The 26,816-nt window shown below is 45.5% G+C and overlaps 8 protein-coding genes across 8 annotated transcripts; 3 read left to right on the forward strand and 5 right to left on the reverse strand.

Moving 5' to 3' along the window:
* Nucleotides 1-37: 37 nt before the first annotated feature.
* LOC6542254 (maltase A3) lies at nt 38-2,378 on the reverse strand. Its single transcript, XM_001970421.3, has 6 exons — nt 2,076-2,378; nt 1,558-2,018; nt 1,050-1,502; nt 537-991; nt 338-481; nt 38-271 (listed from the first exon to the last, which is right to left on the reverse strand). The coding sequence occupies exons 1-6, from the start codon at nt 2,284-2,286 to the stop codon at nt 103-105; spliced, it is 1,893 nt and encodes a 630-aa protein (XP_001970457.1). The 5' UTR covers nt 2,287-2,378; the 3' UTR covers nt 38-102.
* A 737-nt stretch (nt 2,379-3,115) lies between these two features.
* Nucleotides 3,116-5,202, reverse strand: LOC6542318 (maltase A3). The gene is made up of 5 exons (XM_001970422.3): nt 4,386-5,202; nt 4,264-4,320; nt 4,004-4,202; nt 3,466-3,917; nt 3,116-3,380 (listed from the first exon to the last, which is right to left on the reverse strand). Exons 1-5 carry the CDS (start codon nt 5,195-5,197, stop codon nt 3,161-3,163), a joined length of 1,740 nt encoding a protein of 579 aa, XP_001970458.1. The 5' UTR covers nt 5,198-5,202; the 3' UTR covers nt 3,116-3,160.
* A 1,439-nt stretch (nt 5,203-6,641) lies between these two features.
* Nucleotides 6,642-8,647, forward strand: LOC6542712 (maltase A3). The gene is made up of 4 exons (XM_001970423.3): nt 6,642-6,821; nt 6,884-8,249; nt 8,314-8,457; nt 8,520-8,647. Exons 1-4 carry the CDS (start codon nt 6,674-6,676, stop codon nt 8,584-8,586), a joined length of 1,725 nt encoding a protein of 574 aa, XP_001970459.1. The 5' UTR covers nt 6,642-6,673; the 3' UTR covers nt 8,587-8,647.
* An 86-nt stretch (nt 8,648-8,733) lies between these two features.
* Nucleotides 8,734-10,956, reverse strand: LOC6543262 (maltase A2). Its single transcript, XM_001970424.3, has 3 exons — nt 9,441-10,956; nt 9,258-9,386; nt 8,734-9,202 (listed from the first exon to the last, which is right to left on the reverse strand). The coding sequence occupies exons 1-3, from the start codon at nt 10,940-10,942 to the stop codon at nt 9,130-9,132; spliced, it is 1,704 nt and encodes a 567-aa protein (XP_001970460.1). The 5' UTR covers nt 10,943-10,956; the 3' UTR covers nt 8,734-9,129.
* Nucleotides 10,957-13,127: 2,171 nt separating this feature from the next.
* On the forward strand, nt 13,128-15,208 carry LOC6542856 (maltase A1). The gene is made up of 3 exons (XM_001970425.3): nt 13,128-14,469; nt 14,681-14,876; nt 14,936-15,208. Exons 1-3 carry the CDS (start codon nt 13,140-13,142, stop codon nt 15,141-15,143), a joined length of 1,734 nt encoding a protein of 577 aa, XP_001970461.3. The 5' UTR covers nt 13,128-13,139; the 3' UTR covers nt 15,144-15,208.
* On the reverse strand, nt 15,182-17,586 carry LOC6541244 (probable cytochrome P450 4e1). Its single transcript, XM_001970426.3, has 6 exons — nt 17,379-17,586; nt 16,947-17,056; nt 16,536-16,885; nt 15,997-16,366; nt 15,768-15,942; nt 15,182-15,713 (listed from the first exon to the last, which is right to left on the reverse strand). The coding sequence occupies exons 1-6, from the start codon at nt 17,536-17,538 to the stop codon at nt 15,283-15,285; spliced, it is 1,596 nt and encodes a 531-aa protein (XP_001970462.1). The 5' UTR covers nt 17,539-17,586; the 3' UTR covers nt 15,182-15,282.
* A 264-nt stretch (nt 17,587-17,850) lies between these two features.
* LOC6542866 (cytochrome P450 4e2) lies at nt 17,851-20,246 on the reverse strand. Its single transcript, XM_001970427.3, has 6 exons — nt 20,014-20,246; nt 19,507-19,616; nt 19,100-19,449; nt 18,674-19,043; nt 18,439-18,613; nt 17,851-18,377 (listed from the first exon to the last, which is right to left on the reverse strand). Exons 1-6 carry the CDS (start codon nt 20,171-20,173, stop codon nt 17,962-17,964), a joined length of 1,581 nt encoding a protein of 526 aa, XP_001970463.1. The 5' UTR covers nt 20,174-20,246; the 3' UTR covers nt 17,851-17,961.
* A 1,788-nt stretch (nt 20,247-22,034) lies between these two features.
* On the forward strand, nt 22,035-25,496 carry LOC6542241 (probable cytochrome P450 4ad1). The gene is made up of 9 exons (XM_001970428.2): nt 22,035-22,244; nt 22,986-23,095; nt 23,172-23,451; nt 24,070-24,139; nt 24,198-24,324; nt 24,384-24,545; nt 24,618-24,858; nt 24,913-25,095; nt 25,168-25,496. Exons 1-9 carry the CDS (start codon nt 22,079-22,081, stop codon nt 25,377-25,379), a joined length of 1,551 nt encoding a protein of 516 aa, XP_001970464.1. The 5' UTR covers nt 22,035-22,078; the 3' UTR covers nt 25,380-25,496.
* The last annotated feature ends 1,320 nt before the right edge of the window (nt 25,497-26,816 follow it).

Genomic DNA, 26,816 nt, shown 5'->3' on the forward strand with positions numbered 1-26,816 from the left:
GGCCCCCCAGCGATTTTTCCGCTGATAACAGCTCAAGTGCTTTGAATGAGTTTATTGTGAGTATTTTATTATTAACCAGCAGATGAATTATAGGGAGGTTACTCATCGGTTGGTTAAATAGAGAACCACTTGAGCCAACCATAGATAAGCCCCCAGCACGGGAAGAAAACGGGTCTCTCCGTTGGTGACATAGCTGTAATACGAGGAGGGGGTCTGCAGGACCAGCGAATCCTTGGGCTGCAACTGCAGCGATGTGGAGTTCACGAGATCGCTGAAAACGAAACGGGAAGAGTTATTAAGAAAGGGTTTTTGTAACTGACCAAAATAATTAACGTACCCCACTTTGACTTGGGATCGCTCTGTGACCACAACAACTTTGAGCTGAGGTGGCAAGTCTGGGAAACTCTGCAACAGATTTACGGTTTCTACTCCGTCGTAAATGTTCAAGAGGGTCAAATAGGTGAAATCACGTTCGAGATACCTGCGGAAAGCTATTGTTATTGTCGAATTTTATTGCTATTGTTATTATCTGTCACCTTTTAACGGACAAAACTGCGTCGCTGAGGGCCTTCACTTCAGTTTCGCCGCGTTGAAGGGTCTGGGACTGCTTCCTCAACAGCCAGAGCTGTTTGAAGACGTTCAGGTGACTGAGGGGCTTCTGCCGCTCCAGCTCCACATTCACCTGCTTGTAATCCACGGCGATGGGCAGCCAGGTCTTGCTGGAGTTGCTGAACCCAGCGTCCTGGCCATCGGTCCACTGGAAGGGCGTTCGCTCCGGATCGCGGGAGTACTGCTGATAGATGCTTGGATTGGTGTTGCAGGCCGACGGATCCACCGTGTCCTTCCACGAGATCCACACATTGGTCATGCCCAGCTCCTCACCCTGGTAGGTGACACTGGCGCCGGGCAGCGTGGAAGTGAGCATGTTCAGCATGTCCACCCGATCCCTGCCCAACCGGGAGCCCACTCGGGGCTGATCGTGGTTACCCAACTGGAGGAAAAGTCAATTAGTTTCTTATGGAATGTTTGCTCTCTCATGGACCACCTACCACCCAGTTGGCGGTGCGACCTTTGGGCATGTGCTGCAGCCATTTGAGCACTGTTCCCTCGTAGGCGTGCGCATTCGACGAGTTGGACAGCTCGCTTATCAGTAGAAAGTTGAATGGCAGCTGAGCGCCCTCCGTCGTCGCATTGCCGTAGTACTGCATCACGATATCGATGGGTGAGTAGGTCTCGGCCATTAAGATGCGGTCCTCTCCGCCGTGCTCCCGCTGGAACTCGTCCAGCACCGCCCGCCACGAGTACACCAGGTCAATGGTCTCTGGCTGATCCTTGGTGTAGATGTGCTGCAGATAGCCGTAGTCGTCGGGGTCGTTGTCCCAGTAGTTTCGCGGCTCATCGCGATACTGATTCTGCGCATCCGGCGCTATTTCAAACACATGGGGTACTGCATCAATGCGAAAACCGGATACGCCCTTGCCTAGCCAAAATCTTAAAACGTTCTGCGAAAAAATATTAACATTGTAAAAGACTTCTGCACTTGCGATGACTACTCACACTCATGGTCTCCCGGACCTTTGGGTTCCGATAGTTCAGATCCGGTTGCTTCTTCACGAACTGGTGCAGGTAGAACTCCTGGCGACCTTCATGCCACTGCCAGGCACTTCCCCGGAAAACGCTGATCCAATTGGAGGGCGGATGGCGATTTCCGTTCTCCATACGCCCAGGATGCCATACGTAGAAGTCCTTAAATTCTGGATCACGAGCCGCCGAACGACGGAACCACTCACATTCATCACTCGAATGGTTTGGTACAAAGTCCAGGATGATCTTGATCTCTAGCTTTTTGGCAACCTCCATCAGGTGCTCAAAGTCCGCCATTGTTCCGAAAATAGGAGCAATCTCAGTGAAGTTGGCTATATCGTAGCCAAAGTCAGCCATCGGTGAGGTAAAGATGGGCGACAGCCAAGTGGCCGTGATTCCCAGCTCCTTGAGGTAGGGAAGTTGCTCCGCGATGCCTGATAAACGGGTGAATTATACTTACTGTTGCATACCTATTAAACCGCTCCACTCACCATTCAGATCACCCACGCCATCGCCGTTGCTGTCTTTAAATGACCTTGGGTAGATCTGATAGAAGGCCGCGGTCTGCCACCACTTGAGGTCAGCGCCCTGTCCCCCCATGCCCACAAAGTCCGCATGGTAGTTGGGGTACTGTTGACCTAGAGTAGGGCATAGTAACTGGAGCAGCAATGCGAAGAAGGCTGCCAGGCGTTGTATGATCATTGCGTCAGTCTATATTTAATAAAGCGGTGCGATTAAAGCACATCTGCCTTGGGCAGAAGACAAATGCGACTGGCGATCGAATGCAAACAGAATTATGCGAGGCTATCCGTTATAAATTTCAGAGAGCGTGGGAGAAAAGTGCATGGGCTTAGTTGGGGGGTGGGTATGTATATCAAGTGAGCATATTGCATTCCGTTACAGTTAGAGAGCGAGAGTGTGCATCAAGTGAAAATATCCGATTTATATGAATCGCTTTCACAAATTACACAATATATGTTAAATAAGCTTTTGAAGTTTGTAAGACCCCCGCCGAACTTGAATATTTTCTACGCCCATGAACAATATGCATGTCTTTTATTTATAAACTGCGCACACGCTCGTGAGAAAAAAGAGAGCGCAGCACAGATCTTGTGAGAGCATGGGCGCACCACTCTCAGTTGACAGTTAGATCCGATGCCGAACTTTTGGGAAGGGGTACTTAGTACTTATCAGCGAAGAGGAACGTAGGCATATAGGCTACAAAAGCGTTTAGAGTACTATAAAAATCTAAAATCATATCTAAAACAAATCTCGCCCCAATAACCACCACATATAAAGTTTTAGCACTTGTACAACTGTTCGAAATAAACTGAATTTTCTATCACAAGGAATAAATGCTTTACGAGAATGGGTGTGCCTTCTTCGCGGTATGGACACGGTATCTACATACCGTACATAAATTGTTGTGCGATTGGCTATCAGTGTGCCCCATTGCTACCAAATACTGGTACTAATCGAGTGTTTTCGGGAATTTTCGCCGGGAACAATGCTGAATGATAATGTTGAATCATAATGCTTTTAAAGTGTTTAATTCATCACGAGTTAATTCACGGAATTAAGCCGTTGTTGAGGAGCGGAGCACAATGGCCTCGTGGGGCATGAGGGTGACGCTGCGGGCGGACAACTGGTCGCCGACCTTCTTGATGGACTTCTCGGTGACCAGGGCGTACTGGAAGCTGGCGGGCAGGCCGCCGAACACACTGGACAGGTCCACATTCTCGATGGAGTCGAAGATGTTGAACAGAGAGATGTAGACGTAGTCGCCGCTCAGGTGGCTGCAAGGAATGGTATTTCATTTGTATTTCAAAAAATAAGCGTTGCTTATGTACTAGTAGAAGAAAGAATGGTTCGCGAACTCACCGCTTGACGGCCAGGACGTAGTTACTAACAGCCTTGACCTCGGTGGATCCTTGCTCAATGCTGGGCTCCTGGCGGAGTTGCTGCAGACGCTTGAACACGTTCAGGTGGCTCAGGGACACGCCGCGCTCGGTCTTCACATTCCTCTGGCGATAGTCCGTGGAGACGGGCAGCCAGGTGCTCCTGCCAGTGGTGAAACCAGCCATCCTCTGATCCGACCAGTGCATCGGAGTGCGGGCTGGGTCGCGGGAGGTTTCCATGTAGTTGGACTCGAAGCCGTTGCAGGCCTGCGGATCCACGGTGTCCTTCCAGGACACATAGCCGTCCAGCATGCCCAGCTCCTCGCCTTGGTAAGTGATGCTGCAGCCGGGCAGAGTGAGCAGCAGGATGTTGAAGAGGTCAACTCGATCTGCGCCGAATCGAGAGCCCACACGGTTCTTGTCGTGGTTACCGATCTGTTTACGTGGGTTATTACTGGTCATTAGTCTTGAAAAAATTTAATTGAAATTATCAACTTATTGCTAATTGCTTATAAGCTTACCACCCAGTTGGCGCTCTTGCCCTCGGGCATCAGATTAAGCCAGTTGTTAATCAAGTACTCGTAGTGATAGGCATCGGAATCGAAGTGCAGATTGCTTATCAGCTGGAAGTTGAACGGTATCTGGGCTCCATCGGCGGTTTCGTTGCCATAGTAATGCATTACGATTTCAATTGGGGACCAGGTCTCCACCATCAAAATGCTAAAAAGGGCAAACATGATAACTTATGTATAAAAGATATACAGGTAAGTCCAAGACTCACCGCTCATCTCCGCCATTGTCAACCTGGAACTGCTCCAGGATTTGGCGCCATTCGTATCTGTACTCGTTTATAAAGAAAGCTTAATTGAGTTTCTGGCTTTATCCGTAACCATCCAAACTTACACCAAGTGCGGGGTCTCTGGCTGATCCACAGTGTAGATCTTGTGGGTGTATCCGTACTCATCTGGGTCGTTGGTCCACTCGTTGCGAGGCTCATCGGGATAGTTTCCATTCTCATCGGCCTCAATTTCAAAGGCGTGATAGATGGCATCCACGCGGAACCCGTCGACGCCTTTTTCCAGCCAGAAGCGCAGCACGTTGTTCATCTCCTCGCGCACGACGGGATTACGGAAGTTGAAGTCCGGCTGCTTCTTGTGGAACTGATGCAGGTAGTACTCCTGGCGACCCTCGTGCCACTCCCATGCGCTGCCGCGGAAGACGCTCACCCAATTGGTGGGCGGGCTACGGGTTCCGTCCTCATTGAGGAATCCCGCGTGCCAGATGTAGTAGTCCTTATACTCCTCCTCGCCGGCAGCCGAGCGCAGAAACCAGTCGCACTCATCGCTGGAATGATTGGGCACGAAGTCGAGAATAATCTTGACACCCAGCTCCTTGGCACGGGAGACCATATTCTCGAAGTCCTCCATCGTTCCGAAGAGAGGATCGACTGCCTTGAAATCGGAAATATCGTAGCCGAAGTCGGCCATAGGGGACTTCAGAAAGGGAGAGAGCCAGGTGGCGGTCACACCGATCTCCTTAAGGTACTCCAGCTTCTCGGTCACTCCGTTCAAGTCTCCGATTCCATCTCCGTCACTGTCTTTGAAGGATCTTGGGTAGATCTGGTAGAAGGAAGCGGTCTTCCACCACGGTGCCGCGGCATCGACGGCCAGAAGGCCAAGGCCCAAAAGCACGAACAAGCTAGTCCAAGTGGTCATTGCTAACTGTAAGTGGTATGATTGGAATCGGTCTCTTATATACGGCGATAATCTAAAGGTCTTATCGATTCTCACTCTTCGGTGCGAAAGCCTGTATGGCCACCTGGGGAAAATATATGATGAGACCTTTGACTCCAAAGTAAGAATGGAAGATGTTTTGTACAAGTTATTCGCAGTTACTTTCTAATTGAATCCGATAGTGATAATATCTGAGCATAATATCGGGATTATAATGCGCATAACTAGGTCTATTTATACCCGTTAGAGTATATTTATACTATTTATAATCGTAGAGTAAAAGGGTATACTAGGATTCGTTGAAAGTACGTTACAGACAGATGGAAGCGTTTCCGACCATATAAAGATAGATATTCTTGATCAGGATCAATAGCCGAGTCGATCTGGCCATGTACGTATGAACGTCGGGATCTCGGTAAGATCTAGTAAGTTGAGACTCGACGTGAACTCTCTAGTACATATTTTGATATTTTGTACATTATTATTAGTCTTGTCTACCGAATTGCCAAGAATTCTTTTTGCAACGCCAACAAACCGCCCAAGCCGCCACGCCCACACTTTTTAAACACTTTCCGTCTGTCGGTCCGTATCAACGCCTCAATCTCAGGAGCTACAAAAGCTAGATTGTTGAGATTAAGCATGCAGCTTTCAGATACATAGACGCAGCGTAAGTTTCCAAATGTTGCCTTCTCTAACGCCCACATACCGCCCAAAACTGTCATGCCTACACTTTTGAAAAATGTTTTGATATTTTTTCATATTTTTGAATATATTTTGAACTTTTCTATAGATTTTCCTGAAAACTTTTTTGTTTTCTTTTTATATTGACGGGTGTTCCCCGAAGGATTCATCAACTGAACTTAACTTTTAATTTATTTCTTAAAGTAATGCAATTTAAAGTATGCGATATGATTTGAGCGTGCTTCTAAGACTGGTGACGTCCTAACTGACGACAGTGGTCTAACATCAAAAAACACCAATCAAATCAAATTTCTACCAACATCAGCTCAATTATGACCTACACTCATATAGATTCAGTTATTAAATCATTCTAACAAAATCAGTTATCACAACCTTGAACCCCCATTCGCCCACTTTTATTGTCCCAAAAGTAGGCCAATAAATTACTCCCCCCTGCGAAATCCAAGAACTCAGTGGCCCGATAAGATACTGCTATGCAGTTGGATTCATTTTCCGGCCAATCTGTCTCATGATCTTCGGGCGTGAGCTGGCTATAGAAGCCGCAAATTCGACTCCAATAAATTCCACAGCCTGCGTATCATGAGAACCCATTCGGCGTACCGGGCGATCGTAAATCTGCCAGCCCCTCGGAGCTAATCAAAAATAGTTTGCTATATGGTTGGCTTATCGCCACGTTATCAATGTGAGCGGTATGCTTAAATAGAGGCACCTTATAATCCCTCTGGCCATTGGCAATCGATCGATTTAGTGGGAGCCATGTGCAAGTTGCTGGTGCTCTCCTGCCTTTTGGCTTTGGCTCTACCTTCGCTGGCGGAGGTTGGCTGGTGGAAGACGGGACAGTTCTACCAGATATACCCCAGGTCTTTTAAGGATAGCGATGGCGACGGTGTGGGAGATCTCGTTGGTGAGTAAGCGGTTCGAAAGCGTTATACTTACGTGTATATCTTACTTCACCCTCGCACTCAGGTATTACGCAACAGCTGCCTTACCTGAAGGAAATCGGCATCACAGCCACCTGGTTATCCCCGATCTTCACCTCGCCCATGGCTGATTTCGGCTACGATGTGGCTGATCTTAAAGATATTGATCCCATCTTCGGCACAATGGAGGATTTCGATGCGCTGGTTGCTCGCGCTAAGGAGCTGGACATCAAGATCATTCTGGACTTTGTGCCAAACCACACTAGTGACGAGTGCGACTGGTTCGTCCGATCGGCCGCTGGCGAGGAAGAGTACAAGGATTTCTACGTGTGGCATACTGGCAAGGTGGTCAACGGCATCCGCCAGCCACCCACCAACTGGCTGTCCGTGTTCCGCGGATCCATGTGGACCTGGAACGAGCAACGGCAGGCGTACTATCTCCACCAGTTCCACGCCAAGCAGCCGGATCTGAACTACCGCAACCCCAAGGTCGTTGAAGCCATGAAGGATGTGCTCCGCTTCTGGCTGCGAAAGGGAGCTTATGGCTTCCGCATCGACGCTGTGCCTCATGTCTACGAAGTTCCAGCTGATGCCGACGGCAACTGGCCCGATGAACCCCGGAACGAGGAAGTGAGCGATCCCGAGGACTACACCTACCTGCAGCACATCTACACCACCGATCAACCCGAGACCCTGGAGCTGGTTTACGCTTTCCGCGATGTGATCGAGGAGATAGACGCCGAGTTGGGTGGCGACGACCGCGTCCTGCTCACCGAGGCCTACTCCCCCCTGGAAGTGTTGATGCAGTACTATGGAAACGGCACCCACCTCGGCTCCCAGATCCCCTTCAATTTCGAGCTGCTGGCCAAGATCAGCTACAGCTCCGATGCCTACCACTACTCGGAGCTAATCCACAACTGGCTGGACAACATGCCAGAAGGTCAGGTGGCTAACTGGGTGTTCGGCAACCACGACCAGAGTCGCATTGGCTCCCGTTTGGGTGCCGATCGCATCGACGCCTGCAACATGATCATCATGGGCCTGCCCGGCTTGAGTGTGACCTACCAGGGCGAGGAGATGGGCATGACCGACGTTTGGATCAGCTGGGAGGACACCGTGGACCCACAGGCCTGCCAGTCAAACGAACAGGAGTTCGAGCGCCTCACCCGCGATCCGGTGCGCACTCCTTTCCAGTGGAGCGACGAAGTCAACGCCGGCTTCTCCAACGCCTCGGTCACCTGGCTGCCGGTGGCCAGCAATTACAAGTTGGTCAATGTGAAGAAGGAGCGTGGCATCGCCCTGAGCCACCTGAACGTCTACAAGCAGCTCCGAGCTCTGCGTGATGAGCCCACTTTGAAGCAGGGCGATGTCTCCGTAACAGCCATAGGTCCTAACGTGTTGGCCTTCAAGCGGTAAGCTGGAACAGTCGTTTAATTTACCCAAGTGCTTGATCTTGACTTGACTCTTTATCAACAGATCACTGGCAGGCTACAAGTCCTACATCACCCTCATCAACATCAACGATGATGTGGAATCGATCAACTTGGACTCTGTCTTCACCGCCCTATCCACACAACTGAAGTATGTGGTGGTGAATGATAAGAGTGTGCGTCGCAAGAAGTAAGCACTGGACACCACAAAATATCTTTATCCATAAGACACTAACCATTTTATCTTTCTAGCGACCTCACCTTTGCCAACTCCGTGTTGCTGTTGCCCAAGGAAGCGGTTGTGCTGAGCACAGTTTGAACTAATAGAATAGGTGCTTAATAAAGAATAACACAATTGTATTGTATAACTCCCTAACTTACTCAGCTCACTGCGCTTATCTTTACCATGGCCCCAAGTCAAGTTTTATAAGCACTGATTAGACACCGCCCCACTGGAAGTTCTGAATAATAGTCACCTCATTTATTGGTCAATTAGGTAATTGGTTCGATTGCTGTCGATCGCGTTGATTCCCAGCTTAATCCACAGCGATAGGTAAGGCTACTGGAAGTCTTGAATAATAGTCATTTCATTTATTGGTCGATTATTCGTAGGATTACTGTCGATCCGTTGATATCCAGGTTAATCCATAGCGATAGCTAAGGCCAAATGCCTATATCTTAAGTGGGTGTCTATAAAATCTAGATGTGGTAATTGGCACTCAAAGTTCGGTTTAATATATTTCTGGGAACACTTGCGTCGAACTTCTGTCAGAAACAGGGCTTATCTTTATGGGGGACCCCATTCGATACTGATAAACGCGAAATAAACAAGTACTCCTTGATACAACAAAATAAGTACAAGTTAAGCCAACCAGCGCAAAACGACTGCTTCGTAGGGCATGAGAATGATTCTCTCCGACAGATATGCTTTTTGCCTGCAGATTGTTTTATGTAAATTAAAGGTATAGATTAGAAAGGAGTGAAACTTACCCCGGATAGTGTGTGGAGTAGGCGGTGACCAGCACATACTCGTAGGTTTTGGAGGCCAGCCCATCGAGGATTTCCATATCGTTGCCCATGTTAACCAGGATTCGATACTCCTCGCTGATCTTGTTTGTGCTGTAGGATACCGAAGCTTAAGACCAGCTATAGAAGAGGAATGGATCCACCTACCGGATGATCTGTAGAACCTGTTTCGTCACCGCCTCATAGGAGAAACCGCCATCCTCCTTGAACGCAAGAAAGGCGGCACTGCTCTTAAGAGCCTGGAGACCCTTGAAGATGTTAAGGGAAGATCTGGAAACACCGCGTTCCGTCTGCACATTGTACCTCTGATATTCGGGGCTTAGGGGTAGCCAGGTGGACTGCCCATCAGAAAAGTCGGCGTTCTTTCCAGCCGTCCACTGCATTGGCGTGCGCTCTCCGTCGCGATCTTCGCAAGAGTCGCCGGTACACTCCACGTCCACGTTGGACATGCCGATTTCCTCGCCGTAGTAGGTCACAGAAGCACCTGGCAGGGCGTTTACGATCACATTGAGCAGATCCACTTCGTGAGCTCCCATACGATCAGCAACTCTGTTTGTGTCGTGATTGCCAACGACCCAGTTGGCCGTTTGGTGCTCCTTCCACATGGTATTCATCCAGTAGTCGATGGAGCCCACAACGTCCTCTGCGGTTGAGTAGCCACTGAGATACATCAACTGGAAGTTCATGGGCAGCTGGGTACCCTGATGGGTGCTGTTTCCGAAATAAGCACTCAGAGTCTCCACGGAGGAATAGGCCTCGGCCAACAGAACCCGTGAATCGCCTCCATTCTGCTCCCGATAGTTATCCAAAAACTCCCGCCACTCGTACATGAGATCCACCGTGGCCGGCTGATCCTTGGTGTAGATGTGATCGTGGTAGTCGTAGGCGTTGGGGTCACTACTCCAGCCGCTTACCGGTTCATCCGGATAGGAGCCGTCTGCATTGCGGTGCTCGTAGATGTGTGGAACTGCATCAATACGGAATCCATCAACTCCGCGGTCCAGCCAAAACTTCAAGACATCCAGCATGTGCTCCCTGACCATTGGATTGGTAAAGTTTAGATCCGGTTGCTTCACCTGAAACTGGTGCAGGAAGAACTGCTGGCGCTTTTCGTTCCACGTCCACATGGGTCCGCTGAACACACTGACCCAGTTAGAGGGAGGATCTCTTCCACCAGTTTCCTCATTCAGCTTTCCATCGTCCCACACGTAGAAGTCATCGTAGCCGTCTTCGCGATTCACTGACTTTTCAAACCACACGTTCTCGTCACTGGAATGGTTGGGTACAAAGTCGAGGATGATCTTTACGCCCAGCGACTTGGCCTCCACTATCAGGGCATCGAAATCGTCGAGAGTGCCGAATATCGGATCGATGTCGTAAAAGTTGGAGATGTCGTAGCCGAAATCCGACATGGGCGAGGTAAAAATGGGCGACAGCCAGGTGGCCGTGATGCCTATTTCCTTAAGATAGCCCAGCCTCGAAGTAATGCCTTTCAGGTCCCCGATGCCATCGCCATCGCTGTCCTGGAAGGAGCGCGGATATATCTGGTAAAGCGAGGCGTTCTCCCACCAATCGATGTCCGCAGCTCCCCCCTGGGAGGTGGAAATTAGAAGGAGAGCCGCTAGACCGAGATGTGCCCACTTTGGCATTTCGATAGCGTTTGAGTGGGTCTAATACCTATTTCGGGCCATGTAGAGATTGGGGAGCCGATAAGGCACAATTGCACCGCCCAACTGCTAATCTATCGGTTTTATCGCTTATTTTCTAGATTAAATAACAGCGGACTGGTCTTTCCTGCCCTCAATAGCTCTTTTTTCGTTGCACATTCCATTAGGCGTCAAAATGTAGGAAATGTGCAATAAAGTACGATTGTAAAAGATATAAATTGATTGACTAGTCTGAGAATCACAAGCTGTCTAACTTCTAGGCCTGTATTACTTGAATGCAATACAGGGCGACACCAACACAAACTTTGTAAATTTGCATAGAAATTACAAATTTATGAATTAGAAAAGGTATTTCTGGTAAAATTTATAAAGTCTTTAAAAAGAAATCTCTTATGATGAAAAAATTCTTTTAAGTAAATTGAAAGAATTTGCAAGACAAATAATAAATGAGCGTGTGTGACCAAAATATTTTTGACATACCTATAAAATTGGATTCTTAAGCTTTTACTATAATGTAAAATGAAATGTAAATGGATAAACTATAGTAGATTCCCCGAAAAGTATGTGTCAGGCTCTCTTTTGTTTTTTGATTGATATTTTTTCTATTTATAAAAAGTATTTATAGAAGTACTTATCTAAAGTACACTTTTATTTTAACATTTCCATCTTTTTTGGCCCAGAGTACAAAAAAGATAAAAACTTAAATTTACGTAGAATTCTTGATAGAAGTCTAGCTGCATTTCAAGGACCTTTTTTTGTATATTCACGATGAGCTTTTTCAAGTACTTCTACCCCTGAAACCACCAATGGTATTAATGTAAATTCCTATGCTATGCAAAAGAAGATGATTAAACTTAAAGCTACTAGATATAATCGAAAAATATACTAAAGTTATCTTTTCAGGTATTTGTTAACAGTAAAGCTTAGGATTGGGAAGTAAAATATCCAATTTTTTTCAAAAGGTTCTGGTTGCAACAATTGAAGACCAACTTATGCAAGTAATTTCAAATTGATTGATTATATTTGGCAACCTCTTAACGAGGTAAAGGAAAACTATTACTAACTATATACTATATAACTATTTACTAAGATTATCCTCTACGTCCTCGGTAACGGGTCCTTTTACCTATTACATACTTCTTAACGAATCTATTATAGAGCGTATACTTTTCGAGTACCGCATATAATAGATAAATAAAAGGTACAAGTTACAACGAGCAAATCTGAAAAACAAATTTTATTCGAAAACCTTATCATGCGATTAAAGTGCCCCCAAAACGTTCACAAGGTTATCTTAAAACATTGCCACACCATAGTTAAGTATTAATTAATCATAATTTTCCAGCTTGTTGCTTGTTTGCTTGTAGTTGAAGGAGTAGGATTTGTCTGTTCTCTTATCAGGTGACTAATGCCCACTTTAAAGCCCTACCATAACAAAAACAAGAGAGAACGCTAAAAACGAGTGCAGCGACTATTAGATACCTGTTACTCACACATGCAACCAGCAGCCGTCTGTTTTAGACTTGGCACATGAAATGCAAATAGCTGCAGAAGAATTGCTTATCTATCTATTAATGTATCTATCTATTAATTATCTATTAATGTAATAGTTAATTCATTTTATATTACCTTCTTAGATTGTAAAGTAGTATTAATAAATTTATCAAAATACCATTAACAATCTTTACCCTTTGTCCTCGTAATGTGCGTTTCCGACCGTAAGATGTTGTGTGGGAATCTTTTAAAACTAACTTTAGATGGGTTAGCTTCCTAGAATCTACAATTTTATTCTCAGCTCAGTTATTATTTCCCAAAATCGCGATCTAAATACTTTATAGGAACGGGAACGCTCGTGCTAATAATGTTTCGCCAAACCTAGAATATACCTAGGGTATACCAAAAATTCAGGAAGATGTTTGTCACAAAGATATTTGTCATCGGTATTTTTCCAGCAATCAAAAGACATTCGGGAGTGGGTTAATCGCTTTACGTAAAGCTGCGCTGGGAGTACGAAAACAATGACAGTTTCGGTTCGACTTGAGCACCCTGAGAACTCATGGGAGCTGTTTGCACAGCAATTCAAATGGCCACTCAAAATGGCCAGATCTCGATAGAAGCAACCTTATCGACTGGTATAAAAGGCGCTGTCAGCTCTCCAGCTCGAACAAAATCGATCAAAATGCGCCCGCAATCAGCTGCGTGTCTATTCCTGGCCTTGGTTGGCTTCGTGGGAGCCACCGAGTGGTGGGAAAGTGGAAACTACTACCAGATCTACCCGCGCTCCTTCCGGGACTCCGACGGAGACGGCATTGGCGACCTGAACGGGGTCACCGAGAAGTTACAGTATCTGAAAGACATCGGCTTCACGGGCACCTGGTTGTCGCCCATTTTCAAGTCGCCCATGGTAGACTTTGGCTACGACATTTCGGACTTCTACCAGATCCAGCCAGAATACGGCACCATGGAGGACTTTGAGCGCATGATCGCCAAAGCCAAGGAGGTGGGCATCAAGATTATCCTGGACTTCGTGCCAAATCACTCCAGCACCGAAAACGAATGGTTCACCAAGTCAGTGGACAGTGACCCCGTGTACAAGGACTTCTACGTCTGGCACGATGGCAAGATCAACAACGAGACCGGCGAGCGGGAGCCGCCGAGCAACTGGAACTCCGAGTTTCGCTACAGTGCCTGGGAGTGGAACGATGTGCGACAGCAGTACTACCTCCACCAGTTCGCTATCCAGCAGGCCGACCTCAACTACCGCAATCCGGCCGTGGTTAACGAGATGAAGAACGTGATTCGCTTCTGGCTGGGAAAGGGAGTCTCCGGATTCCGCATTGATGCAGTTCCTTACCTGTTTGAGGTGGACCTCGATCGCTACAACCAGTATCCGGATGAGCCTTTGACCAACGACCCCGTGAACTGTCCCGACCCTGACGACCACTGCTACACCCAGCACATCTATACACAGGACATGCCGGAAACTATTGACATGGTGTACCAGTGGCGTGAGGTGGTGGATGAGTTTCACGTCGAGCACGGCGGAGACCAGAGGCTGCTGATGACGGAGGCGTACACCAGCTTCGCAAACATCATGACATACTACGGAAATGGTGTAAGGAACGGCTCCCATATTCCCTTCAACTTTGACTTCCTTACCAGCATCAACAACGCTTCCAAGGCCGGCGACTACGTAGATCATATTAAGAAGTGGATGGACGCCATGCCCGCCGGCGTTTATGCCAACTGGGTGCTGGGAAACCACGACAACAAGCGAGTGGCCTCTCGATTTGGTGTCCAGCGCACCGACCTCATCAACATCCTGCTGCAGACTCTGCCCGGTCACGCGGTCACCTATAATGGAGAGGAGCTCGGCATGACCGACGTCTGGATTAGCTGGGAAGACACCGTGGACCCAAACGCGTGCAACTCCGATCCCGACAACTACTACGCCCGGTCCAGGGACCCTGAGCGATCTCCTTACCAGTGGGACGCCTCCTCCAAAGCGGGTATGTACTTTTCCGTAATTACACTGTGTAGATCACGCTGATAAGAACTATACTTTCACTAATGTGAAAGTGCTTAAAAAAAGGTAATTTGATATTGAAGACCACTAGTATGGGAAAGTGTGTTGCATTGGCATTGAAGCACTTATATTTAGGGACTTTTTCATTCCTTTGAAGTTCTTATGGACGTTAACTTTATATATATCATATTCAGGCTTCACCAGTGCCGATCACACCTGGTTACCAGTGGCGGATGACTACAAAACCAACAACGCCCTGCAGCAGCTGCGTGCTCCACGTTCTCACCTGCAGATCTTCAAGAAACTGGTGCGCGTGCGCAAGGAGCCATCTTTTCGCCAGGGAGAACTCAACATTCAGGCAATCGACGACGATGTGCTCATCTACTCACGGTAGGTCTAGAAGTCTTTGAAGGAATGCCTCGTATACTGAATGTTTATCTTTCAAATAGTCAAAAGACCGGAAGCGATCTCTATGTGATCGTTCTCAACCTGGGCAGCACCTCCAAGACTTTGGACCTGACCAAGTACTACGGACTGGGCACCCAAGCGGAGGTCATCACCACTTCCTTGAGCTCCCAGTACATCGATGGCGATGTTATCACATCAGCGGAGTTCGTTGCCAATCCCTATGTGGGCACCGTCCTTGTGGCAGTCTAAGCTAATTTTATTCCAATAGTGACTATAAAGTAGCGATGTTAAATAAAGTGTGTATTATACATGTACTTAACAAGGTTGGAAAAGTTGGCAAAGTTGGCAAAGTTGACAAAGTGTAGCCTATGTGTATACAAGAGTTTAATCACGTACTATCGCATACGAGCCTCTGCTTCATGCGCAGGTGCAGACCATTTTCGGACTTCAGAGTCATGGAAGCCGACAAAATTGGATCATACTTATGGATGTGAGCATCTCGCCTCTTCTTCTCCGGCGGCGGCAGACCTACTGTGGTACTTATATAGCCATCCTTGGAACCAAGTTCATCCAGAGCTGGCAGCACCTCGAAATTTCGAATGATTTTGGACACCACAGTCTTGATCTCGAGCAGTGCAAACTTCTGTCCAATACAATTTCGGGGTCCAGCACTGAAGGGCACGTAGTCAAAGGGCCCGGGCTTCTCCCGGTCGAAGCGGTCAGGTTGGAATTTGTGGGGATCCTTGAAAACACGGTCATTGTATCCCAACATAAGAAGCCCCAGGTTCAAGGTAGTGCCCTTCGGCACAATGTCGCCATCTAAACACAAATCACTGATTACTAATGAGACTTAAGTGTGCTCATGAGACTTACCAATCACGTAGTCCTTCTCTGTAAAGCGACCAATGAAAGGAACACTCGGATAAACCCGTTGCGCCTCCTTTATAAACAAATCCAAATGTTTCATTGTGGATATCTCCTGAAATGTGGCATCCCGACCAAGTCCAGAAGCGCCCATTACTTCGCACTGCTCGTCAAATAATTTTTTCTGCAACCCGAAAGTAATATATTAATCTATTAATATATTCGTCCAATCGGATACCTGTTCATCTTGATGACGGGAAAGTAAGTAGACTGCAAAGCCAATGCCAGAGGTAGTTGTGTCATGTCCTTCAAACATAAAGGTGGAAACTTCTTCGTAAAGCTCTTGGGAGTTCAGAGGACGGCCATCCACTGTGGATGAGAGTAGAGTGTCCAAAAAGGCCATTTTCTTGCGGGAGAACTCATCAGCCTTGATGCCTACATCAATCCCTGATTTTCGGACTTCGATTCTCCTTGCTATTATCTCATTGGTAAAGTCCTGGAGGGTTTTCAGAGTTCTACAATATTCTGAATATTCAGGAGCAAACCGAAAGAGGTATTCCTTGCGCTTCCACGGACTAAAGGCTCTCATCTTGATGGTGTAGGTAATACTGCAAGCAAATAAAAAATTACATATAGTAATTACATTACATATAGAATGATTATTATATAGGAACGCACACAATTCAAACGGATAATTAGCTTCCTGTATATTTCGGGTGTTTCTTGTCAAGCTCTTGAGCCCATCTATATCTTATAACACACATCACATATACATACTCTTTAAAGGCCTGCACAACGGATGAGCTTCGGTTCTCCATGGCATTGATGGACACACCCATGGCTGTATCGCAAATAACGTCCAGAGTCAAGTAATGTGCCTCTTCCTGGAAGTCGAAGATGTTGCCTCCGTCTGCCACTTTCCTTAGCTGATCTATGAACTTGGTGGAATTCTCGTTCATGACCTCGTGGAAGTCCTGCAGGATGTTGAAGTGGAATGCTGGGGTTATCATCTTGCGGTGTTTGTGCCATTTGCTGCCAGTACTGGTGAGCAGACCCAATCCCAACCAGGGATGAGTGAGATCATATACATCCGACTTGGATATCAGGGTATGACTGCTAAGTATAAACTGTGCCAAAAAAGCTCCATTGTATGACTTTTCCTTTACGAAATTAACTGGTCACACTCACCTCCATGTATTTGGGACTAGAGACCATAATATTCGAGTAGTGGCCTATCCAATAACGAAAGTTATCCTTGTTGTACTCATGCCACCAGCCAAAAAATCGGTTTAAGATCTCTGGAGATAACACAAATCATATAAGTTTTAGTTACTACAATTAGATAGCGCAGTAGGTAGGTGTAGTCTTTAATACAACAAATCACTACTAATGACTTTCTATGGGAAAATTTGGTAAGTTTGTCCCATTTGAGCGGCACAGACCTTCAGGCTGTCAAAGTCACACGGACTTGGCCAACTTACTTCCAACTAACTAGTTTCAGAACTATCATTCATACACAATTGCTATTACACAATTGTGATTACACCTAATGTTATCTAAAAGGGGACTTTGATCCCGGCCGCAGTGAGATTTCCCTAGATTGTACTGTGGAGCACTTACCTGTGGGAGTCTTTCCCATCTGATGAGCATTGCCCACCACAGGCAGCATTCTTGGGCCCTGGAACTTATCCAGCATTCGCTTTCGCCGCAGTATTCCAAGTTCGAAATAGGTCACCAAGAACAGTGGAAGGGCCAGAAAAGCGCACAGTACGATCCACATTTTGAATGCGACTAGAGACAACCGATCGCTGCAGTGAGTAGATCGGAATTGAGTAGAAACCAGATGTATCTCTGCCTAAATACTTTAACCGGTTGCGGCAGGCAGTTCTCAGTCTCTCGCTCTTTGTATCTCACAAAGAGTAAACGGCCTATGGCGACATTATCTCCCAAATTCGAAACACAGTTTTGTGCATTCAGCATGACTGTCCATTATGCTGCGACTCAGTGTTTTGATACACATGTTAAACTATCGTTTCAAGTTTCTTAATCTAATTCACACATTCTCAATAATCCGAAGATTAAAACGAGTTGGTCCGTTTAAAAATGTATTTGTTCTACTTCGCCTGATTAACAGCTCCCTAATAATTGTAGTTAAGCAAAATGCAAGCACTAAACTAAACAAAAAGTTCAATAAATTGGCACTTCAGTGCCTTTCCTTCAGTCGAATGTGTAGGCCATTTTCGGATTTTAGGGTTAGTACAGCGGACAGAATAGGGTCGTATTTGTGCCGGTTTGGATCCCGCTTCTTCCTTTCGGCATCAGTTAGGCCTATGGTGGTACTTATATAACCGTCCTTAGAGACGAGCTCATCCAGAGCAGGAAGCACCTCGAAATTTCGGATGATCTTGGATACCACGGTCTTGATCTCCAGCAGGGCGAACTTCTGGCCAACACAGTTTCGGGGTCCAGCGCTGAAGGGTACATACTCAAAAGGTCCTGGTTTCTCCAGTTCAAAGCGCTCAGGTCGGAACTTGTGGGGATCCTTGAACACCTTTTCGTTGTAGCCCAGCATCACGATACCCAAGTTCAGTGTGGTTCCCTTGGGTACGAGATCCCCATCTTTAAAGCAAGTGTGATACTGTTACTCAAAGCGTTCTAAATGGCCATAATTAATTGTTACCTATAACATAGTCCTTTTCCGTAAATCGTCCCACGAAGGGTACGCTGGGATAAACGCGCTGGGCCTCCTTGATGAAGAGGTCCAAGTACTTCATTTGGGATATGTCCTGGAAGGTGGCGTCGCGACCCAGCTTAGAATCACCCATTATTTGCCGTTGTTCGTCAAATAGTTTGCGCTATAATACAATATGAAGGTAAGCATTTAAACATTTTTCGTCCCAAGCAATTTACTGAACCTGTTCATCTTGGTGTCTGGAAAGCAGATAGACAGCGAACGACACTCCGGAAGTGGTAGTATCGTGTCCTTCAAACATAAATGTGGAGACCTCTTCGTACAGCTCCCTGGAGTTCAGGGGACGGCCATCGATAGTGGAGGACAGCAGGGTGTCCAAAAAGGCCATTTTCCTGCGCGTGAACTCATCTCCTTCACTGGTCGAAACTGCACCTGATTTGTGGGCTTCAATGCGCTTAGCGATGATCTCATTGGTAAAGTCCTGGAGGGTCTTTAGCGTCCTCCTGTAGGCCGGGTAGTCCGGAGCCAGTCGATACAGCATTTCGTTGCGCTTCAGCGGATGGAAGGCTCTCATGTTGATGTTGTAGCACATGCTAAAAAGGGTGAAGAATCATAGCATCTCATGGTCCAACTAAAGCTCTGAACTAACTCATTAAAGGCCTGCACAATGGAAGAGCTGCGGTTTTCCATGGCATTGATGGACACGCCCATCGCTGTATCGCAAATAACGTCCAGGGTCAAGTAATGTGCCTCTTCCTGGAAGTCGAAGATATTGTCCCCAGCAGCAACCGACTTCAAGTGCTTGATGAACTTTGCGGAGTTCTCGTTCATCACCTCGTGGAAATCCTGCAGGATGTTGAAGTGGAAGGCAGGGGTGATCATCTTGCGATGTTTGTGCCATTTGCTGCCAGTACTGGTGAGCAGACCCAATCCCAGCCAGGGATGTGTTAGTTCATAAATGTCGGACTTTGTGATCAGCGTCTGGCTGCTGAGTATGAACTAAAGTATGAAAATTTTAGAATCATTATGATTGTCGAAAATTCGCTGAACACTCACTTCAAGGTACGTGGAGCTAGTGACCAATACATTGGAATATGTTCCGATCCAAAAGGCGAAGTTGCCTTTTCCGTACTGATGCCACCAGGAGAACAGGGTGTCGAGAATCTCTATACGTAAGAAAAAGCCATTAGTGGGCGGATACCAATATCGGTATTCCATAGGTATTCATTGTTGGTATTCGGCACGCGATTTTCAGTATTCAAAGTGCTGTAAAATACAGTCGTGTATTGCACAACACAAATCAAAGCCTCGGCATTATATTTGTGATTCTCGACCTAGGCTACTATTAGCCAAATTCTAGAGCCAGCAGCCCCATTACCTGATAGTTAACACCCCTGTTTTCCGGTCGTTGAGTCGCTGGCCCAAAATAACCTTACTGGAATAGCCTTGCCGCTGAGTAGATTCGATGCGCAGTTACCTCAGTCACAACGCTATTCGAGATGGGTAATCTTAGGTATCTCGTATCTAAAAGTACGACTTTTCCGACTTGTATGGAAAACCCACCTGCGGGATTCTTGCCCATTTGATGAGCGTTTCCCACCAGCGGCAGGCCGCTTGGGCCGTTGAACTTGTTAAGCACTTTTTTCCGCCGATACGTGCTCAACTCCAGATAGGCAACCACCAGCAACGGCAGGGCCAATAAAATATACAACACGATCCACATTTTCGACCGCGAGTTCCAAGACAACCGACCAGCCCGCGAAACACTGGAGATATGAGAGCTTTTTTGCGGCGACTGCCGGTTTAAATACGGGAGATTAGAGCGAACTCCCCGGCCTCCTGCTCTCTTTCCTACTTTTTTTGAATCCAACTACGGTCTCCCGAATATAAGTAAATATTTTGGGGTCTTCAGCATGACAAGCCGTTTCATTATCAGGTTTTTTAAAGAAGAGGCCTCTGTTTAATCGTTAGATGAGAGCGACAATCTGCGGTTTTCGCGACCGCACTTAGATATGTAACAGTTAGCTTTTTTTTAAAACTGTATCTAATAAATATTGTTTTATGGCAGCACACAATGGGATTAAACAAACTTAGACAGGCATCCGCTCGATACAAGAAAGCGAAGTTGGGTGCATTAAAAACACATTATGTATGCAGAATGTTTTTGGGATTACTCTTTCGGAATTCAAAGAGAACAGAGAGGGTCTCTTCATAGCTTATCAGCAGCAAGCTTCAAGTTTTGGTAGAAATCACAAACGTGAGGTAAAATTCACTGGAAATTTACATTTGCCTGTCAAAAATTAAAAATGATTTAACACTTGTATTACTGAAACAGTAAAACGGTCTGGCGTTTCGACAATTAAATTCTGGTTACTCAGCCAAAATGTGCGAAGAAAAGGGGATATGCAAGCAGTTGCATCTGAATTTGAAATTATGTATTGAAATACATATGTTCGTATGTAGTGATACTTTAAACATTTTCTGAATTCGATTATGAAGTAGAATAATAATTAAATATTACAAAGCTGCTGTATCCACAAAGCAAGGATTTATTTTGTGGCCTGATAGCCTGATAGTTTATTAATTTCCTCTAATTACAAGAAAAAAGATTTTGTTTTTTAATTTTTTGTTAATTTTTTTAAAACGAGTCTAACGATTTCTTTTAGAATTCATAGCTGTGTAGCCCTTAAAATGTTCTAACTATAGATATTCAAATTTTATATAGTAAAATCATTTTTGTCGCAAAAGTTGATATCGTAACTTTAATATACTTCGTCTGCGATCGTCACTTGTTTATTTCTCTGGTCAATACGTATTTTGTTTGATAAACAATTATTTCCAGACATATAATTAGATTCCAGAGACATAGATGCAGCGCAAGTTTGTTTTCAAATGTTGCCACGCCCACTCTAACGCCCACTCTAACGCCCACAAGCCGCCCAAAACTGTCCCGCCAACACTTTTAAAGAATTATTAAGTTTTTTCTTTTTATTCTTTTTTCCCCCAATATCTACCGATATTCGAAAAAATATTGAAATTTCTCGTTCGCACTTCCACAACGTGAGTAACGGGTATCTAATAGTCAGGGAACTTAGCATTCTCTCTTGCATTCTCCAAGCATCTTAAAAATCTGATTAGTTTTTCAAAATTTAGTATTCAAACGGGATTTGAAGGAAATACACGAACACTCCAATAATTTTGTTTTTACTATTTGACCTTTTGTGATTACTGTAAGCTGTTCAACAGCTCATTGTTCTACTTGTTTATCGCGCTCGGAACCCTCAATCGAATATTTTCCTGTTCATAATTATTATGTGTCAAAATTGTGGCTACTACCCTAATTCATTTTCACAGAGTGACTAACAATGGTTTATTGGCACATAACAGCTGGTGATACCAAAACGGCCTTTAGAGCCACACGTCATCAGTTCAGTGAGTCAAGTCCTACCATGTAGTACACTATTTATTATTATCAATTATCGACGGCAATAAAAAATAAGTAAAATGCATAAAATTCAGATAAGCTATCAACGGAATAATCGGGCCTAAATTGGCCACCGACTAATCTGCAAAAGTTCCGGCAAACCAGTCTGGTCAGCATAGCGAGCAAGAACAGTTGGGCGGCATTATGTTTCTAATAGCCATTGGCATTGTCTTGGCCACCATTTTGGTGTTCAAGGGTGTGAGGATATTCAACTACATAGACCACATGGCTGGCATCATGGAGATGATCCCAGGACCCACGCCATACCCCTTCGTGGGTAATCTGTTCCAGTTTGGTCTCAAGCCAGCCGGTGAGTACTGGCCAAATAGCCTGCCTATATTTATGAACTCTTCAAAGTTTAATTCCGAAGTCGTCCGTGTGACCGAATCCGCCAGATCCAGGTTGAATGCGTTCGTTTCCCGGTGGTATCGAGATGCACATTTGGATTTCATTTTGGATTGTGCTGATTTACTCGACTTATTTATTGTAATATTTTGCTACAGCTTTCATCAGGCTCCGTGCACATTTCCCGAGTGCCTTTTCTCGCACAGCTGAATAAATTCGGCCCTTCCCTGCACGTGCCCAAAGTAATCATTTCAAATGCACAATGCCCGGAGGAAAAGCGATGGTGCACTTTACTTTCGATGAAATAATTCTGCTTCCCTGCTCGGCTGGGGTTCCATTTCAACATGGACTGGCAGGAGCTGCACATTGTTATGGGATTGTTATTATTTGTTATTTTTATGCCAGCTTAGATTGCTCTGTCATGGCTCACAGAAGACGTTTGAAAAATGTAAAATTACTCGGATGCTGTGATTGTTTTTGTCCAGAGCTTCAATTAGTAATATGATTACCTGAACCCATATTGATTGGCAAACATTTCAGAGGCGCAGTATCAAAAGCAGAAGTGCATAGAATCAATTGCAACTTGCAAAAATTAGCATGAAGCCTAATTTTCGGAATTTTCTACCCAGCTGCAGCTTTGCAATCGAGGTCCTTGGGGTCGATAACTAAAGTGTGGGGGCTCATTAACTCTATGTGTCTCCCACAGAATACCCCAAAAAGGTCCTGCAGTATTGTCGGAAATATGACTTTCAGGGATTCCGCTCCCTGGTCTTCCTGCAGTACCACATGATGCTGAGTGATCCGGCGGAAATTCAGGTGAGTTCCCCACCGCACCATCCACCATCCACCATCCTCCTCCATCATCCACCATCCCACTATGTTTGGCCTGCAGAACATCCTGTCGAGCTCATCGCTGCTGTACAAGGAGCACTTGTACTCCTTTTTGAGGCCCTGGCTGGGCGATGGGCTACTCACCAGTTCCGGTGCCCGCTGGCTGAAGCACCAGAAGCTCTACGTTCCCGCCTTCGAGCGTTCGGCCATCGAGGGTTACTTGCGAGTGGTCCACCGAACGGGCGGACAGTTCGTCCTGAAACTCGACGTACTGTCGGATACGCAGGAAATCTTCGATGCCCAGGAGCTGGTTGCTAAGTGTACCCTGGATATTGTGTGTGGTAAGTGGGTTGCACTTGTTTATTGAACCTGGCATCGCAATTTTGCAGAGCAATTTTATGTGCACAGCAAAAAACATCTTTTAGTTGTCCCTGAAATCATTACCATTATATATATAAATAATTACTTCTTTTTAACTTACAATAACTTCAACTTCAACATGTTCAATCTGTAATTTTTAGCAACATATAAATATCCAATACTCCTCAGATTATACTCCCTTTTTTTCCAGACAAAGTACACGCGCATGGCCCTTACATTTTCTCTATGTGTACGACTGCCAAACTTTACACATTTGTCATGTCGTTTTTTCGTCCGCGTTTCGCTCTCGGGCGTTTCGCTCTGTTATTTTATTTGTAATTTATTATGAACGTTTTATAAATAAGATTTATTGCATAGGAAATGGGTACAAGTGCCGCAGATTGTGTGGGCGGCAAGGTTTCGCGGTCGAGGCAGTCGCCCTCATTAATACACACTCTGCTGCATCTTGTGGGGCAAATGATTTGAAGAATTTTTCAGTTACCCGTTGGTAATTTATTGAGATTTTTTGGCATTCGTTCAGGTTCATTTGCTCAGCTGGAATCTGCAAATCTTCACCCTCTCTTCCTTTTTTCCGACAGAAAACGCCACTGGCCTGGACAGCAGCTCGCTGAATGGCGAGCCCTCGGATTTGCATGGCGCCATCAAGGAGTAAGTTGATCCGAGGAGTCTCGGTACTAAGCTCATAATTCCCCTCTCCGCTTCCCAGCTTATGCGACGTGGTTCAGGAGCGCACCTTCAGCATCGTGAAGCGGTTCGACGCCCTCTTCCGCCTCACCTCCTACTACATGAAGCAGCGCCGGGCTCTATCACTCCTGCGCAGCGAGCTGAATCGGGTAAATCCAGCCAATATATGGCCAGAAGTATGAAAGTTTGAAGGCTGACTATCTCACAGATTATCTCGCAACGACGACACCAGCTGGCTGCGGGCGACGCGTGCCAGCAGGGTGAGCCAATCAACAAACCCTTCCTGGACGTCCTGCTGACCGCCAAGCTGGATGGGCGCGCTCTCAAGGAGCGCGAGATTATCGAGGAAATGTCCACTTTCATATTTACGGTACGTGACACTTAAATGTATTATCCTTAATGTCCGACAGTATTTAGTGCATAAGTCAACATTTTTATATAGGGCCACGATCCCATTGCCGCCGCCATATCATTCACACTGTACACGCTTTCCCGTCACCCGGAGATTCAGCAAAAAGCTGCCGAGGAACAGCGGCGCATCTTTGGCGAGAACTGCTCGGCGGAGGCGGACCTGGGTCGACTGGATCAGATGCACTATCTGGAGCTGGTAATTAGAGAGACCCTGCGTTTGTACCCCTCTGTCCCCCTGATTGCTCGCACAAACCGCCAGCCCATCGACATCAGTAAGTGATCCCAAAAATGTGGGTTTCGCGTATTATAAACCCTGATTCCTTCAGATGGCACCAAGGTGGCCAAGCGCACCACGGTGATCATGTGCCTCATTGCCATGGGCTACAACGAAAAGTACTTCGACGATCCCTGCACATTCCGGCCCACAAGATTCGAAAACCCAACTGGTGACGTGGGCATCGAGGCTTTCAAGAGTGTGCCATTCAGTGCAGGGCCAAGGCGCTGCATTGGTTAGTGTTCCTTGGGTTACACAGTTAATTTTACCAATCTTACTATATTCTATTTCTCGTTATTGGCTGCAGCTGAAAAGTTCGCCATGTACCAGATGAAGGCTCTGCTCTCCCAGCTGCTGCGCCGCTTTGAGATTCTGCCTGCCGTAGATGGACTTCCTCCGGGAATCAACGATCATTCCCGCGAGGATTGTGTCCCACAGAGCGAGTACGATCCTGTGTTGAATATTCGCGTCACGCTTAAATCGGAAAATGGTATCCAGATTAGGCTTAGAAAGCGATGAGTTCAATCAGCTACCTTAACATATGTAAAAGCACCCAAACACTTGATTGTATTATACTTCATTTACTAGCCACAATACAAATTGGTTAAAATCTAACGCCTTTAACTTTTACTCTTTATACGAATTCGAAAACTATTTTCTATTCCACACGACTCCCATTTCTGTGACCATTATAACCCGTTCGAACAGTTCTCATCAATATTTCCTTGCTAATTATCAAAGTTGACTTGGCAACCATTTCATGTTAATTTGCTTGTATTTGTTTATTCTGTGTTAAATAATATTCATTTAGAGCAGATCACCAGCTTCGCTTTTATTTTATTGCGAAACGGAATTGCGTTCGCACTACCAATAGAAATGGGATGTGCAGATACCAGCCGTGATATAGGGAAGAAATATAGGTTATAAGAAATGTTTCAGAAGATAGACAATTCAATTAGGAAAACAAATAATTTAGTGTCTAATTACCATGGATGATATAGGAAGTGCTATATAAAATGGTTTTGTTTCGAAAAGGGTTGGGTGGCCTAAAAACGTTTGCTTAAAATAAGAAAGAGAATATTAAAGAAAAAGGTCACAAGAGAGGTCGTTATAGAGTCTCGACTATTCGATACCCTATATTTACTTACAACGTGCGAGGGAGATGGCGACATGCACCTATCTGGGCCTTAGAATTTGCTAACAACTTATAACGTATAACACTTTAATGTCTAATTTGAATATTGGGCACGTTAATGGCTAGTCCGTTTACACTTTAGGAAAATCTTGAAGAATGTCGGCGCCACACAAAATTCTGCAGCTGCAATTCTACAATACAGAACAACTTTTTACTTTCCTTATAACACTTTTAGTATCAAAGATAAATATAATTTACGGTGTATTTGCTCTAAAATCAATCTTATTTGTCATTGCTATATATATTTCATATCCACTCGTACACCTACGATTTTTATACTAGATGCTTGACAACATTGTGAAAGGAATTCAGGATCACAAGCCAAGTCGTTCTGGCTGGTTCAGAATAAATATACGGATTGTAGTGATTCAAAGCAAGATTGTTTAAGTATATTGCCACACCCAGTCGCAATGCTTTCCAACCGCCCTAAATTTGAACAACACTTTTGAAAAATATTTAGAATATTATTTGCCTTGCAGATTGCTATCGGTATACCAACAACATTTAGAAATTTGTACACAGCATGCTAAGTAATGGGTATCTAATAGTGAAGATACGCAGATTTCCGTTTATTTTGCACAATATGATTCGATGATCGATGAAGAGTTAATGTGATGGGCCTGCCAAACAGAAGCAAACAAGCAACTAATTTCCGGTTATATTTTCAGCCATGGCTTGAATTTAATGAAATATTTTATTGCATTTAAAACTGTAATAAAGCAGACTGAAATTAAGCCGAAATCTAGATGGCTTGATGGTTT

The sequence above is a fragment of the Drosophila erecta genome, unplaced genomic scaffold, assembly GCF_003286155.1.
Source record: "Drosophila erecta strain 14021-0224.00,06,07 unplaced genomic scaffold, DereRS2 tig00000055-arrow-pilon, whole genome shotgun sequence".
Lineage (NCBI taxonomy): Eukaryota > Metazoa > Arthropoda > Insecta > Diptera > Drosophilidae > Drosophila > Drosophila erecta.